General features: G+C 40.0%; 1 protein-coding gene across 5 annotated transcripts in view; it reads right to left on the reverse strand.

Moving 5' to 3' along the window:
• The window catches only part of LOC306766280 (mitogen-activated protein kinase kinase kinase kinase 4-like), a 98,409-nt gene that overhangs the window by 42,612 nt on the left and 39,003 nt on the right, over positions 1-16,794 (reverse strand). For all 5 annotated transcript variants that reach the window (XM_079253939.1, XM_079253936.1, XM_079253937.1 and 2 more), the window contains exon 3: positions 8,735-8,791. In XM_079253939.1, coding sequence (XP_079110065.1) covers positions 8,735-8,791 — 57 coding nt within the window. The remainder of the gene's footprint in view (positions 1-8,734; positions 8,792-16,794) is intronic.

A 16,794-nucleotide genomic window follows, 5' to 3' on the forward strand; every position in this document is an offset into this window, starting at 1 on the left:
GCCGCTTCACACTCGGCCGCGAATCGCTCAAGCGAGAGCTGGAGATCACGACCAGATGAAGCCAACAGGACCACGTCATCTGCAAAAAGCAGGGACCCAATCCTGAGGCCACCATGTCGGATCCCCTCAACACCTCGGCTGCGCCTAGAAATTCTGTCCATATAAGTTATGAACAGAATCGGTGATAAAGGGCAGCCTTGGCGGAGTCCAACCCTCACCGGAAACGAATCCGAATTAATACCGGCAATGCGGACCAAGCTCTGACACCTGTCGTACAGGGACCGGACAGCTCGTACAAGGGGGTCCGGTACCCCATACTCCCGGAGTACCCCCCACAGGAGCCCCCGGGGGACACGGTCGAATGCCTTCTCCAGGTCCACAAAGCACATGTAGACTGGTTAGGCAAACTCCCATGCCCCCCCCCAGGACCCCAGAGAGGGTATAGAGCTGGTCCACTGTTCCGCGACCAGGACGAAAACCACACTGCTCCTCCTCAATCCGGGATTCGACTATCCGGCGGACCCTCCTCTCCAGGACCCCTGAATAGACCTTACCAGGGAGGCTGAGGAGTGTGATTCCCCTGTAATTGGAATCTAAGGTCTATGTAATCATATGAAACATTAATCCAATGTGATCACAATGACTCAGACAGACACACACATGCATGCAGATGGTTTTTCCTGGTGAGTCAGGAAGAGACAACGCTCACAAGCTGTGGCGTTTTTAAGGCAAAAATAAGTCATGGATGAAGAAAATGAAATATTTGATACACTAAATGTAATGAAACAGCATCCCGGGGTTGAATTTTCCTAGTTAAAAAATAACTAGATTACAGTCAGTAGATCTGAGACATTTGTTGGGTCTCTTTGGTCAAAAGTTAACTTTTGTGATTTATAGCCGTCGCAACAGTCGGTAGGTTTGAAAAAAATCCAAATATTAAATATTTTATTCTGAACGTACAGCTTAATTTATAATTATTTCGTACTGAATCTTGTTATTTAGAAAAAACTTAGCAGATCAGTCCTGGAATCAGAAATCAGGTTCAGTCAGGAGAATTGCAGCTGGTGAGGCTCCAGGTTGGTGGAGATCATTTAAACTGGGAACTTTTTATGAATTATAAACTTAATTTGATGTAAATTAAAATAATTTATGGTTTCTATTCATTAATATGTGTTTGACTGTTTTCTTACACACTTTTTAGTGGCATTACAAAATCATAACACGTGCTTGTGATGTCTTTTCAGAGACCTGTGTGCTCTGTCTGCACAAGACGGCGGCTGCTGGCATTTTCCCTCTCCGCACTCGTCACATGATCGGCAATAAAAAAGAAAAAGAAAAGAAGAACACTCCACAGAGAAGCAGCGGGCAGACAGTGACCTGAATGTCAGGATGATGTCACCCTCTCTATTACACATTTGCTATGTCGATCTCCCTCCCCATCTCACCACATCACACATTTATTTTAAACTCGTCTGAGTCCCTGTCCTTGTAGCATCACTCTCCTTCAGCATCTCCGTGACTTCAGCGCCACGTTTATGTGTCTCGTCATTACGGAGACGGACTCACCTCGCTGCTTCACCCTCTCCGTCTCACTTTCCCTCAAGTGCAGCAAGTTGTTGAAAACAAGGCGTCCTGAAGCTACTCATTATCATTCCTGGGCATGAAATGGTGGGGAGACTCAGTGGCGGCCATATTGTTGCTAAAGTATTACAGCACACAATGAAGGCAGATTCAACAGAACCACGACCCCGGGGGAGTGGACAGCCACAAAAATGAAATATGATGGAAAGTGGAGGCTTTGGCTCCTAGAGACCAGGAGGCGTTGACATGTCTCAACACGAGCTGTCTTTCAGGCGTCATTTTAAGCTCACTGTCCCTTTTTATACAACAACAACAAAAAAAAAAAAAAAGCTGCTTAAGTCATTTTAAGATTAAACAATGAACTGCTAAACTATATTTTGATTTTCAATTTATAATAATTTGAGCTTTCTGAATAAGAATGATAGCTCTGATGGGTATTTTAACCCTTTCATGCACAGTGGTCACAATAGTGGACTATTTACAAGCTTCTTTCTTGCATATTTATGAATGCTGATGGTATTTTTGTAAATAAATGAATGTCAGTGAGTCATGCAATACATTACCACTCACTGAAGAATACATAAATATGAGATGTAATTTAAAATAGATATACATTGTAATTATGCAAGTTTGCCTTTGTAATAAATAGAAAAAGGAAATGATACAGCTATTTTTTTTAAAATATTTACATTATTTTATAAATATTTTATAGAATACATTAACCCCTTAACCATTGCGGCTCCGCCCCCAGGCCATATTTATGTAATGTTTAATAAAAAATCTTGGACAATCTGTTAGGTGTTTCATATTTCTGTACTGCCGATTTCTCTGTAGCATTGAAATATAGTATCAATGAAGGTTTCAATGATTTTCTAAAACATATATAATATATATTAACTGTATTTGGGGGTTTTTTTTCCACAAGGTCTGTGAGATACATCTTTTGTGGGACTTTAAAACATTCATTCTTTCATTTTCTGAAACTCTTAGTCTGATTAAGGGTCGCATAGAAGCTGGAGTCTATCCTATCCTATCGTTGGGCGAGAGGCGGGGTACACCCTGGACAGGTGAGCAGTCCATCACAGACCTTAAAAACAAACAAACAAACAAACAAACAAACAAACAAACACACACACACACACACACACACACACACACACACACACACACACACACACACACACACACACACACACACACACACACACACACAAAACAAAAAGAAAACAAAAAGAAAAAAAACATGTCTTTGCAGAACAACGTATCCCCACTGCAACAGCCCGGGGGCAGGTCCCCGCTGGTTAAGGGGTTAAAATAAATCCAATAAATTCTAAATATCACTAATAAATGAAAAGGTATCATTGCATATGACTGTTTTACCTAAATACTACATTTTTAAAAATGTGACATTGTCTTTTTTATTAATACATGCATGAACGGGTTAAGACTATTTTTCCAGTCTCTCCTTTTAATTCTATTATTTACATTTTACGGACAATCCCAGCCTTTGCAGGCCGGTTGGTACAACACCGTGCCTTAGGGAGGAGGAAAAAGAGGTAGGGAGGGAAAAAAAAAATCCTGCATGCTGTAGAGTTTTCCCACTAATCAAGATCGATTTCTGCTGCATTACATCAACAACCAGCAGCAGTGAGAAAGGCATCACGCAGCTGCTGCCGCTACAACCACATCCAACTTTCCTTCCCTCTTGTTACATATTAGGTATGAGGTATGACTTCATTCTTCCTCATGTCGCAGATGCAACAGAGGTGGCGGCTGAAGAAAGATGGCGACGGATGGAAACGGCAAAAAAAAACAAAAAAACAAAATAAAGATTAATGCCAAAAAAAAAAAAAAAAAAAAGGAAGATGGAGAAGAAAACACGGGCATGAATAAGGACAAGTGAAACAAAGAAGGGCGTCCTGTAGAGGGAGACGATTGATGGACGAGGGAGAGGAAAGGATGTGAGACAGCTGAAGAGAGAAGCAGGCGAGCAGCAAGCCCCTCCTATAATCCCACTGCACTTCAGATGAACCTTCTCAGAGGAGGAAAAAGTCTGTTTTCTTTTCCTTATCTAAGTTCTCACATGCACTCGCTCTCCGTCTAGAGTTTCTCCTACTCAGTTCCTTCGGTCTTCTCCTCTTCCGCTCCATCAGAGCTGGGTGATTGAAAATATATTCATTTAGAAGATAAAAGGTGTCGACTGAGAAAACAGACATATCGTACCACCTGTAGGGACCGTAGCAGCTAATCCGGCAGGCAGCACACATCACAGACGAACAAGTCTTTTCTAATCGATCGTGCATCCCCGTGTCGGGACCAGCTGTCTGGTTTTCATATAAAAATGTCGACGACGGCAGGGGAGCCAAGGTGAAGGGCATTTATGTGACATTTTAGTGTACATTTTAGGAAACCAGATGTTACCTTGCACAACTCCAAGTTAACAACCAAACTGACAATGTGAAACATTGGGGGGGTTCATGGGGGGGTTCATGAGAGAAACTGGGGAGGATTTGAGCAGAAAAGGTTCCCCAAGACAGAACTTGAATCTGGGTTAGCTGGGCCAATAAATCCAAGCCTACACACAAACAGCAGCTGCTCATCCAGTTCAGTTTTTTTTAGTGAAGTTGGTCTTTTGAACGTTGCTGTGATGATCGAGTCCATCCCCAGTATCCCCAGTAACCATCAATGGTACGGCATTTCCTGACTGGCAACATCTTTCAGATCTGGGGGCTACTTTCACGTCTTAGGATCTTAGGAATATGGGGACAACACCGTACGACAGGGGTGGGCCGCTCTGGGCCACAGTCCTGCAGGTGTGTTGCAGCAGGGAAACTCCCAACACCGACCGGACTGCAGCATTCGAGGACCAGAGCTGCCTACTGCTGCTTTAAGGGGTCTTTTATATGAAGTGGACAACAATCCAGCAGGAAGCTCTGAGGAAAAAAATGAACGTCTGCTTCATCGTCTGCACCAGGAATCCTTTCAACAATCTTTTTTTTTTTTAGTACAGCTGGAAAGATCTTCGCCTCATCTCCTACAACCAATAGAACAAGCATCGCTTAAACCACGTCAGTAACAAAGTTTATTCGCTGCATTTCATCAGCCTGAAGCAAACTCAACAGTTGGTGAACATCTGTGGTGTAAAACGCTTCCATTCTTATAAACACACTGGTTTCCAGTCTTGTATATTATAAATAAACTTTGATGCTGGAGATTTCCTCGAGTCGATGAAAATGGTACAGGACGGTGGAACGTTGTCTACCTGGTATATTTAAAAGCTTTTTTTTGTCTTGTTTTTAATGCAAGAAGACCCAAGAGAGGGTGTTTTTATTGGTTCTTTAGAAATACATTTGTGTAACTTTGTGTGTAAACTTCTATTTATTCTACAAACTAAAGAAGCGAGGATGAAGCAAATACTGTTCTGTTTGCTGTGCAAAAGAAATGCTGAAAGCAAATGAGTGACGAAGGCAATTTAACTTCCTTTTTACCCAACAAAAGATTCTCATTATTAAATCCGTAAGATCAATTATTCAATATTTCTCTTTCTTTCTGGACTTGCAGGCCTCCAACTCTGTTTCATTCCAGCTCAAACAGAAATCTGGATGTCAACAGACGTCTTGGATGAATATATCATCTTTTCACCAATATTAAAATACAGAAGCTTCTTCTTCATGTTATAGCTATCGACGCTTTGTTTCTGCTCCTGCGTGTCCATCTTTCTGCCACTCTGTATATAGAACAGGAAGTGGTATGTGGGTCAGAGCTCATATGCAGACATGCGCACAGCGAGCAGAGGGTGGACATGCACAAAGAGAAATGAAGTGGTGTGTTATATTGCATGTATGATACTCGAAAAAGCTCCCATCATTTAAGTTGCAGGTCACACACACACACACACACACACACACACACACACACACACACACACACACACACACACACACACACACACACACACACACACACACACACACACACACACACACACACAAGCAAGCAAATGAAACAGGGAATCTGTAAATGTGTAATTGCAAAATCTCCAGATTTTCCAAAGTAAACAACTTCCCCTATCCGACTGTCAGTCTTGGCAAGTGTCCAGACAAACAGAGTATGTTTATTTAAGAAAACGGCCAAAGCGAGAGAAAAACGGGGACCACTAAACATTTTACTGGACTAGAGAAAACATTAACGGCCAAGTCTTGAATCCCCAACATGTGCGCTTCTCTTCAGTGAATACATAAACATATTCCTTTCAAAATGTCCCCGATCCTTCCCCTCTGTCTGTCTTTGATGTCATCGGTTGGAAATTCAGATTGGCTCCTGCAGGCCACAAATGAGAGAAACCCACTCCAAAGACTTGATAGGCGTTTTAAATATTTTACCATGAGGTGGATTTCTAAAAAGTGTGGCACACAAGTCCTCGGATTTATGAAGGGGTAGAGTTAGGCAGACAGGAATGACTTGAACGCCTCTTTATGGAGTTAATGAATCATTTTTAAGTGATTTTTGCAGCTACATAAATATCAAATATGAAAAATATGTTGCCCCATGGATTTATTTCAAGTGCTAACAAAGGTTCATTGAAGATATTTCTTCTTCGGTGGACTGAATATGAAACAGTTGAGCATATAATGTTTTAATGCACGTTGGCACCACTGTGCGAATTTAATATTCATCTTGATTATCTAACATGTCTGTTTGGTTTTTGCTTTGGGTAGCTTTCAGAACAGTCCTCATATTCATCCAGCTGAGCTTTGCGAAGCAGATTTAGTCTTCTGAACGGGAACTACACTGCATCACTTAGTAAAAAAAAAAGCTGGTGATGGTTTGTGGTGCATTATGGCTGACGACGTCTCAAACTGCTTTGGCACTTCTTTCCCCTCGAGGCGTCAGACTGCAGCCATGTGAAAACCATACAAGACTGCAGGAGAGGCAAATATTCAGTTTTCTAAAAATAAATTGCTGCCAGGAAAAGAAAGCAAAACACCATTCAAACCATGCAGCACATACATCCCATTAACCCTTTTTAATTGTCTATTTGTGGTCAGCAAAAAAAAAAAAAAAAAGCAAAAGCATAAGGCCTGTGAAGGTACACGATTTTACAAACACTAATGCTGCACAATCATCCAAGAAAAGTTTTTAGAGTTTTATTTCAAAGCTACTTCCTGAAGCATTTAATAAATATGTCCTGCCACAACTGTGATCCTAATATAAACTTGTATATAAGTATGTCTTTCTGATTAGGGACACATCAGGATCGGTAGTTCTGGGACTGATTACAATCATATTGAAAGTTTATTTCTGAAACTCTGAGCTAAATAGACCTTTTTTTTGGTTTTTTTAAATATCTGTTTTTGTAAACTGAGACAAAACTAACAGGGTCCCACTCTAAAAGACAGATAGGATGCTCCTCTTCCTCTTCAGAGGGACAGTTAAGTTTGATTATAGGACTGTTCGCACACACACTTCACTTCTGCAGGAAACTGTTCACACTGACCCCAAATATGTGTTAGCTGGTGTGTTGTTTTTTTTTGTCATGGGGTCAGTAAGCTGTTGGGTCAACAAATTGCATGAAAATATAAGAGAAGAAAGGGAGAAAACATCAGCACGAGCTGTAGTTTAATAAGACCATCTGATTATTTCTGCGTATAAACACAGGCTCCAAAGTCCCAGAAGCAGAAACAGACCCCCGGCTCCCTGCTCAACTTTGACAGAGTTCAGCCCGAAACATCCACAGACACGATGTGTACTAGCTAAACCAGCCTCAGGAGAGTAAAATAACTTGGGCTCATACACAAAATCAGCCAATCCAATAAGGAAAATATCCATTAAAAGTTTTGGGAGCTAAATAATTATAAGTCTGATTTCTTGTGGACAGAAATCATAACGTGGGTGAAAAAGATTAAAGTTGGGAATCAGTTTTTGTTGCATTTGAATCTGAAGTTACAAATAAAAAGGACATTTCTGCAAATCAAATGTAATAAACAGAGTGGCATTTTCATGTGAAGCGAAGAGCCACATGGACACATCTTTACTATAACCCTTCTCAGAAAGATAATCAATAATGGTTTCAATTCCTTTTTGCAATTCCTGCAAGATTTGACTGAATCAACTATCAAGCGGCCACGTGTCATGTCTTTGAAAAGTTTGCATCATTATTTTAAGCTCCAAGTAGCTGCGTGGAAGAAAAATGGTGATGGACTGTAAGATGAAGAAAATTCTGCTTTTTCACACATTTGACTTTATGGAAAAGTAAATATTAGACTTGCGACAATGTAACTACTTCAGTGACATCTTAGTTATCAGCTTTGGAGAGAAAGGGGATATTTAACAAGAAAAACAACCAAGTGCTTCAGCTTTCCAATGTAGGACAAAGGATGAAGGAGGAAAATGAGGACAGCACGGTTATTTATTTAATTACAGCTTGTCAGATTCATCGGACACATTAACCCGCTGCTGCTTGGCTGGAACGCGGCAGTTCAGACGTGTCTTGATTAATGTGATAAGTAAATAGAACTGTTGTAACGCTAGCAATAAACATTGGTAAATTCACATTAAAAACATTCAGTTTCCTTCTGATTATGGGAAAGCGTGCCAGTCCGAAAAAGGTCAGACTGCACACAGTGTCGGGGGTCCACCAGTTTTATGGTTGGGTGTTTCTAATTTTTACCAACAGGTGTACCAAATGGCTGCATGTAGTGTGATCGCAGGCCCTTTTGCAACGTAATGCAAATTCCTTTTTTTTGGCTGCTGCAGGAAGGCTGTTTACTCCAACAGGGCATGCATTGTCTTGCCATAATGCCGCTCTATTAATTTAAATTGCTCCACTGAGTCAGCAGCAGTTTAACTTTATTTAACTTTCCTTACAACCGAATAGTTTTCTGATTTGTCACGGAGTTCAGAAATCCTGCAGCAGCAGAAGTTAAAACTTCAACCTTCTACCGTGTCAAAGTGCAAGTTTCATGATAACATGTGACCCTACACCTTCTTCTTTTTGATCTTCCAGAGTCGTGAAAGCGCCGCTGAACCCAACAATGAATCAGCTGTGTTGAATCAACGTGCAACAACGGATTTTCCGCCGTCGTGTTTAAATTACAAAGCAGCTGAATGACAACATAAGTGTATGATTGGACCCCTAAAATGTGTTACTGACCTCTGTGACGTCCATGACCTTGATGGCCGCCAGCTGTCCCGTCTTAACATGTCGACCCTGCAAAAAGAAAACAAGGAAAACAATTAGGGAAATAATGATTTCTGAACAGTTCAGGACACTCAGAAGCACCATTTGCCAAGAACTGTTTAGGTTAAGTCAGAAGGTGATTGGCTGTGCAACCTGATGGTAGGAATCAAAAAGCTTCCCAGATGACAGTTTTACAAGCTGAGCAAACATTCAGGGTGATTAAGTTGGTCATAAAAACAGAAACCACACTCACAACAAGTTATTTTCCTCTAAAAAAGCTCAGAGAATCACAGGCGACCATCCAAACCTTAAGCATTCCTGAACAGACTCCGGCCAGTGTTTGCAGCGGGGTGCAAGGAAAGAAACTCATGTTTGGAGGCAAAGAGCAAACACTCCAAATCTAAACAACATGAATAATATAAAATGGTATTTGAACTGCAGAATGAGGCAGTAATACAAAAAATATGCCAAGTGTGTTTATCAAGCCTGCAGCTGCCTTCGCATGGCGTGCAGAAAAATTTACTCGCCGACCTCTTGATAGTTTAACCACGTAGGTAATCATGTAAAAACACCAGAATGAGTCAGTGAGTTAGCATAAACTTCCCTACCGACGGCGCATTCGTAGGAAAGAAACGACCTGCTGTAAGCACTCTGCTTTTCCTCCATAAAAGGTGCCATTCAAGATTGGTGTCACTTCCAAAATTTATACAAAAAACTGGATCAGTGAAGCTTCAGTGAACGTCTCCTTCCCGTCTGTCGCCTGCAACTATTGCTGTCTCAGTCGTTTTATGAGCACTTGTACAGATGCAAAATGGGGTTAAAATATTGAATCTTATATAGTAGAAACCAACAAACCAGCATCACCTCAGTACAGCCTAATGGCATGAACCCTGTGAGCATTCTAAGGTCACTTTGAGCAAATAACCATTTGCACCAACATACCTACATCATCACATTATTTTCCCCTAAACTGTATCATGTGTTGAGGCTCGCAGTGGAGGCCAAAAGCAGCAAGCTTAGTCCAGGCAGGAGAGTTACTACAGCAAATAAATAGTCTTTTTAACTAAAGACAGTCTTTGCAAATTGTTTTTTATATTTGTTAAAGATAAGCATTTCAAAAAGCACATCCTTCTGTAATGATATAATTTGTTTCAACAATACAGATGACTCCTTATTACAACTAAAACGGAAACGGAAACCATTTCTAACTCTGTCCAAACTCTGTCTTTATTTCTTTCATCTCTGATGCTTTTCACTACATGTCTAGACTGGGCTTAACTATGTTACCAACGAACTTTTACAGAGCCAGGGGAGTGAAGAAAAGATGTCTGCATCATGTTTGTCGACTATGTCTGAACTGCCACACGATCAGGTTTCCTTTGTGAGAAAAGGGGCTGCAACACCCGAGCCACTGGCCCCCAGTCCTCAGTGAGCCGACGGGCTCTACAGTCTGACTGATGAGAGATTAACCCGTTTTGGTTTGGCCACAGGGGACGTGTGTGTAGAAGCAGGTTGCCGAAAAGGTCAATGCTGATCGAGGTAAAGTGTAAAAGTGGCATGAGAAAAAACCTCTACTGGTGTCTCACTGGGGGAACTATACATCTAAGATACGGACAGAGAAAAGTGGAGCAAGGCGATAAAATAATCATATCAGAAAAATGTTAAACTATGTGGTAACTTCATAATTTCATGTAACATTCAGACTGACTTCTTGAAATCCTAACTTTGTCAGTATCCTTTAACCATAAATGCAGAGCGACGACTTTATAAAGGGATAAAAACTCTGGATCATACTTTCATACATAATACGTGCATTCATGCACTAGGGACAGAATGAAGGTGCACATATGTTCAGAGGCTGCAACATGCTTTCTGCCTGTGTTAACATGTCCTGGGTCACACTGAGGAGCTAAGCGCTATGATGCAAGTGGTGACATTTTTACAAGGATTTTTCTCGTTCTGGTTTCCAGAAAAAAAAAATTATTTATGGCATGTTTAACTTTTAACCTGGTGGAAATGTCACTATCCATGTTAAATTGGATAAAAATGCTTAATGTAAATACCAATCAGAACATTCTGATCCAGTCAAACTTATCCAGATCAAAGTTTCCATTCTGGGGCAACATGGGTGGGTTATAGTGATAGTTGTTCTGATCCACATGTGATTAATCAATTAAACAATCTAATATAGTGTCAGTAATTAAATAATCAATAGCTGAAGCCTGCTCTAATCCCAAAATTAGTGAAGATATAGCGGAACCACAACAGATCTTCTTAAGTTTAATGTGAACAAACAGTAACACCCCCTCTCCTTGTACAGCTGTTTCCATAACGTCAGACAACTCTGCACACGTCAAAATGATTCATTCCATTCAAACATGCAGACACATCAGAGTCGGAATAACGATCGGGATCCATGTGAACTGTCCAGATCTGATTGGAAATGCAAGCTAACTGAAGAAATTCTGCAGATGTAAACATGGCGAGACTCCTGTCTGTTTTAATGTGCAGGGACTGTAAACAGAGCAGATATGAATGCTGCAGAGCTAAATTTCACTGATGAGGGAGTAAGGTCAAATCCAAGCAGAATTTTAATTAAAAATGAAGGCTATGCACAACGCCAAAAACTGCAGTTCCCCTCTCATCCACTAGGGGCTACAAAGCAGAGCAAATCCCCATAGACTCCCATGTTAAAAAGACCAGCTTCAGGGCAGAAATAAACATGTTTACAGCCTGGTATAAAAATCCATTTTAGGTTTACAAGGTCAGGTTTACATTCACGACAACTGTAAGGGGAGTGATTTTTTTTTTTTTTTTTCTGACTTCTCTGCTGACAATTTCATCTTGAAATTCAGCATAATTAGGGACATGCCTATTGTTTGACGGGTGTCCGATTTCCAGCTTTAAGAAGGAAGAACGTAGAACAACCACTGTTTTTATCTGGTTAACAGCGTGACTTGGCTTTAGACCACTTACCTCCGTTAGCTGGTTATTTCTGTTAGCTACGGGTCAGCTCGGATAGCGCTTAGCTACAAGTAAGTCGGAGTTCACTCAATGTAAATCATCCACCCCCACGCTCAACAGCCCTACTCTCAGCTCCACTTCTTTTCCTATTTTTGTATTTTCCAGGAGAGACGACACTCATGACGTTGCCAAGATGGCGATGGTAGGACCCGCCCAATGAGCTTCAATCCAGCTCTTCAAAAACTTACGGGTGAAGTCACGGAGGCTCCACCCATCTTTTATATAGAGTCTATGGGCTAATCACATCTCACAATTGATTGTTAGAAAAGCATGCTGGGATGTAACTCCTGTTTTAAACCAACTCGCCTTCAAGCGGCCCAGTTGTGATCAGAGCAGACGTTAGCATCAGGTAGAAACAGCCTCCAGGCTCAAACATGTCTCGTGATCTTCTACGCTAAAAATGCCCCAAATAAAGTTTGGTTTTTTTTTTAATATTTAAAAAAAAGAAACATTATAATTTATTTATTTATTTATTTGGACCCTATCTAAAATGCAGCAGAACAACTAAATCCAAAAACAAGTAAAAAGCAGATGACGGCAAGCTGATCTGTGCAGCAGGAACTAGAACCAACACAAAGTCACCACCACCAGTCTCCGATAAAACGCTGAGTCATCTCTTCCTAACTCATTAAACAAAAAATATCTTACACACTACTTGTCAACACTTAATGCACTAAGACCAGCAGGCTCTAAAAGTGCACGAAAGCTGGCGTTTCCTCTGTCTAGCTAGCTTTTTCAGCCCTCAGTCTAAAAACAGCAGACCAGTTAAACAGTTTGCTGCCTCCAGAGAACAAAACTCAGCAGTGTGTGTGAGGAGGTAGGGTATCGATACATTTCAGCTGACGCTGCAGGTTTGTGAAGGCTCCAGAGTGTGTGCTGACTGGTTTTACTCATAATGACACATACACAACACAGAGTTGTCTCTGGTGTATGCGCTTAATAGGGAACATCGTTTTCTAGTGTTAATGAAACAAACGCTAACACCGACTGACAAGCGGATTGATTTAGATACACACTTCACATTCCCCAACATACACACACCCCAAGGCCGACACACAGCACAGACACTGCTGCATGGACGCAGATGACATCATGACAGACAATGATGAAGTAGCGTGTCGGCTTTCGTCCTTAGGTTGAGTTTCATACAAGTCCCTCAAGTAAAAAACCACACATGACCCCCCCTCCCACCCAGGAAGACTGTGGCTGTGTGTGTGTGAAGATTTGTTTATTAAAGGAATTAAACAACATGTTGCTATCTAAATTATTAACGAGTATGTGTGTTAATTTCCTCTGTGTGTGAGAAAGGTGACCTCAGAAAACAAACACCCCCCCTCCGATCCACCGACACACAAAGACAAACGAATAACTGTTAAAAGATGACATCATCTTTTCTGCTTTCTTTGTTCACAAATGAGCTGCAGACGTGCGCACACACCTGGCCAGTATGCATGTACAGAAGACCCATCTGTCCGCAAGAACTGAACTGATTCTGCTGACGACGGCTCCAAAATTAGTCATAATCTTTCCAAGGACAGGTTTTAGTTTCACAACCGATACTGCATACGCACAAAGGCAAAAATGTGCCATGCACATGGTTCTCCTGCTTACACCTCAGTCATCATTAATCTGCACACATGTGCATGAGCTTCATGTCCACTCCCGTTTTCAGACCTGAATGGATTTAGATGCTCCTTCAATTAATCATCTGCGTGTAACATGTTTGCACCATAAGTTATTAGACCGAGATGGAAACTGATTCACTGACAGTCATTAATGAACTGGAGAAAAGGAAATGTGTTTTATCTGGAACAAAACTTGCTGAATGAATCATGTAGCTGAGGCTACTGAGCATGCTCAGAACCAAGGGCTCAGGATGAGGTATAGCAAAATGAATACATGTATCCCTCTTATACACAATGGCAGCTTCCACAAGCAACATGATCAATAAAAGCTCGAGAATGTGAAAATGGGCTCATTTCACATGTTATAAGTGTGTGTAAACTAGGGATGGGAAAATCTAATTGAAAAATTGAAAATCTGGATAATTTGTTTCACGATTTAATTTTCTTTTTTTTGGGGGGGTTAAAAAAAAAATTATTTTTTAAAAAATAAATCAAATTAATCCACTATAAAATGTCATTTTTATTGTTTTGATTGATGTTTTACTTCTTGGGCATTATAGCAGCAGAATGATGGTCTGGCTACTGTGTTGTCTTTTTCCTCATTAAAATCAAGAAAAATGATAAGCAAAAAAAAAATAAGTTTTATACATTTTATTGTTTTTAATCAACAATTTAAACCGAATCAGCGCCCAAAAAATCTGAATCAAATCGGGACATAATCATATCGTCACAGCCCCAGTGTACATTTAAGAAATAATGGAGGAACAGAAATGCAGGATCACAAAAAACACTTTTTATTTTATTTTAGAAATAAAGAAAAGTGTTTTTGTTTTTTTGCAGAAGATGAAACAATTTCTGGAGCAAAAAATGTTAAGAAAAATTTGAAATCAATAAATATTCCTGAAATGGAAGTGGTCAACTCATTGGTTTTATGGATTTTGCAAGTCTAACCCTTTTAATGCATAGTGGCCATAGTGGACGCCTACTTACAAACTTTTTTTTCTTGCATATTCATGAATGAGGATCGTATTTTGGTAAATAAACCACTTCAGTGGATGTTAGTGAGTCATCCAATAAGTTTCCACTACCTAGAGAATAAATAAATATAAGATTTAATTGAACATAAAGTAAACAAAAAAACAAGTAGGTTGACAATTGGGGACAGTAGTATTGGTTCATTTAGGTTCATCCCGACAGACATAAAGCAGTTGTATTATAGAAGGTATATAAGGGTCCTAAGCCAAGCACACAATTTCTTTTCTTTTTTCATCATTTTTACTGTTGTGGAAACGCTTACTCTACTTCTGTTTAAACTGGTCTTTGCGCTGTGCAAATTACGATAGACAAATAGCACATCAAACAAACAGAATAAGCGAGGAGGCCATGATAATCACAAAAGTGAGAATATTCCCATTTTCAGTGATATAAAAGTTAGATGACACTGAAGTCACTTTGAAAAACTTCAGTGTTGCACTCCATTAGGACTAATTACGAATGCGACCTGGATCTGATTAGGAAAATAATCAGATGTCTACTGTAAAGTTGATAAAATATAATCAGATGCGGGTCATGTCTGAAAAAAAAAGTGGGATTTGGTTGATTTTTTGTGAACGTAGAGCAAGAAGAGAAGAAGAAACTGTGGTGCTTAAAACCCTCCATTTGGACAGTAATTCATGTGACCTGTACTTTGTTGTTGCAATGATTACCACACAAGTGTACCTGGTATGTAGACTATGTACCTTAATGAAAATTAAATCAAAACAAAAAAGAACAGAAGAAGCTGGATGAACCCTTCTACTTTTTTTTAAGTTTTTTGTGACTCAGTGAAGATAATGCAGTTATTGAAAGTCTATGTTTCACACCTCGCAGCTGATTCAACGCTCCATTCAAACATAATATAATCCTTTGGTCATCTGCTCTCCCATGACTTCCACAATGATCCATCCCTGTTTAACTCCCTGTGTGGACCAGAGTTTCCTCCATCAGGGAAAAACCTGCAGGGTTCAGTTTTTGGTTTCAGATTCTTAGAGTTTTAGACTCACATGTTCAACACGTTTTTTTTTTTTTTTTTTTAATTTGTTTGGGTTTTTTTGTTTGTTTTTTTCTAGACAGCCCAAAGCAGCTTTTGCATTTGTAAATCGTTACACTTTTCACTGGCTATGTTTTTCAGGCTTTGTTGTTATTTGTATTTTCTTTAGAGCTTCATGTTTTCTGATCTGAAGTAGCTTTTACCTATAATTGCACAACATCACCACGAAAAATAAATTAAAATCATTAAAAGATGATCAAACTTGTTCAAAGCTGTAATCCACACCACACCACAGGGCGTCTCCATCACAGTAACCAAGGAAAATGAATTTCTGATAAAAGGTAGACGTGTCGAGACTAAACCCGACTTTTGTAGCTAAAATCTTCCAGACAAGTTGGAATTTCATCAAACTGCATTTGTTGATGCTCATGATGCTGATGAACTGAACTACTTCCAACATTTTGCTCCCCCAAGCAGCATACACTCACTTTAACCAGCTTCTGTTTGCCAATTCAGCTCCCCACTGATCATTCACACCACAGTCTCACTGGTTTTAAACACACACTAGCAACAGCAAGAATGAAGAAAAAACACTGTGGTGGAAAAAGCCTGAAAACCACTTTTCCCATCAGTTCTACCAGTTTATAATGGTTTTGATTGAGCTAATTAGGTTCAAGCCATTTTTATTCATAAATTTAAAAAAGAGAAAGTTTACACTAAATCTGTAATCTTTTAAGTATGCGAATCAGTCAATCAGTAAAATTTTTTATTGTACACTTAAAAGCAAACTGCTGCTAGTAAGCCAGGTAGCTAGTAAGCCAGGTAGCTAGCAAGCTAGGTAGCTAGCTGCGCAGACTGGTCTACAAGGTCACTTAATTCATACTAAAAAGAAAACTACTAAAAGAAAAACTGTCAATAAAAAGTGTTACCATTGCATACAAACTTGAGTATGGTTGCTTAGTTTTTATAATATTTTAACCAGTTTTATCATGTTTTAGTTAATGTTATTAAACGTTTTAGCTTTTTGGGGGGGTTTTTTGTTTTGGTTTTTTTTTGTAGTTTTCTTCTTCACGCGGGTCTTTTCCTTTCTTTTGCTAAATAAAAGTGCAGCGCCATCTTTGGTGGGAATGGGGATATATTATTGTAAAGGTTTAGCTTGTTTGACCAAAGTGCAGCGTGAATGCAGTCTCGGTCTGAATGGTTACACCCCCCTACAACTGAGCCGAGTCAACAATCAGACCGAGTATAGCTGACTATCCTGATGTGAATGCAACCTTAATAAGGCCCCTAACTCAACTGCTGGGACTTGACCCTCCCAGGACCCCTTCACCATTATGACCCCTGGCTTCAAGCTC

The sequence above is a fragment of the Telmatherina bonti genome, assembly GCF_933228915.1.
Source record: "Telmatherina bonti genome assembly, chromosome: 15".
In the NCBI taxonomy this organism is placed as follows: Eukaryota; Metazoa; Chordata; class Actinopteri; order Atheriniformes; family Telmatherinidae; genus Telmatherina; species Telmatherina bonti.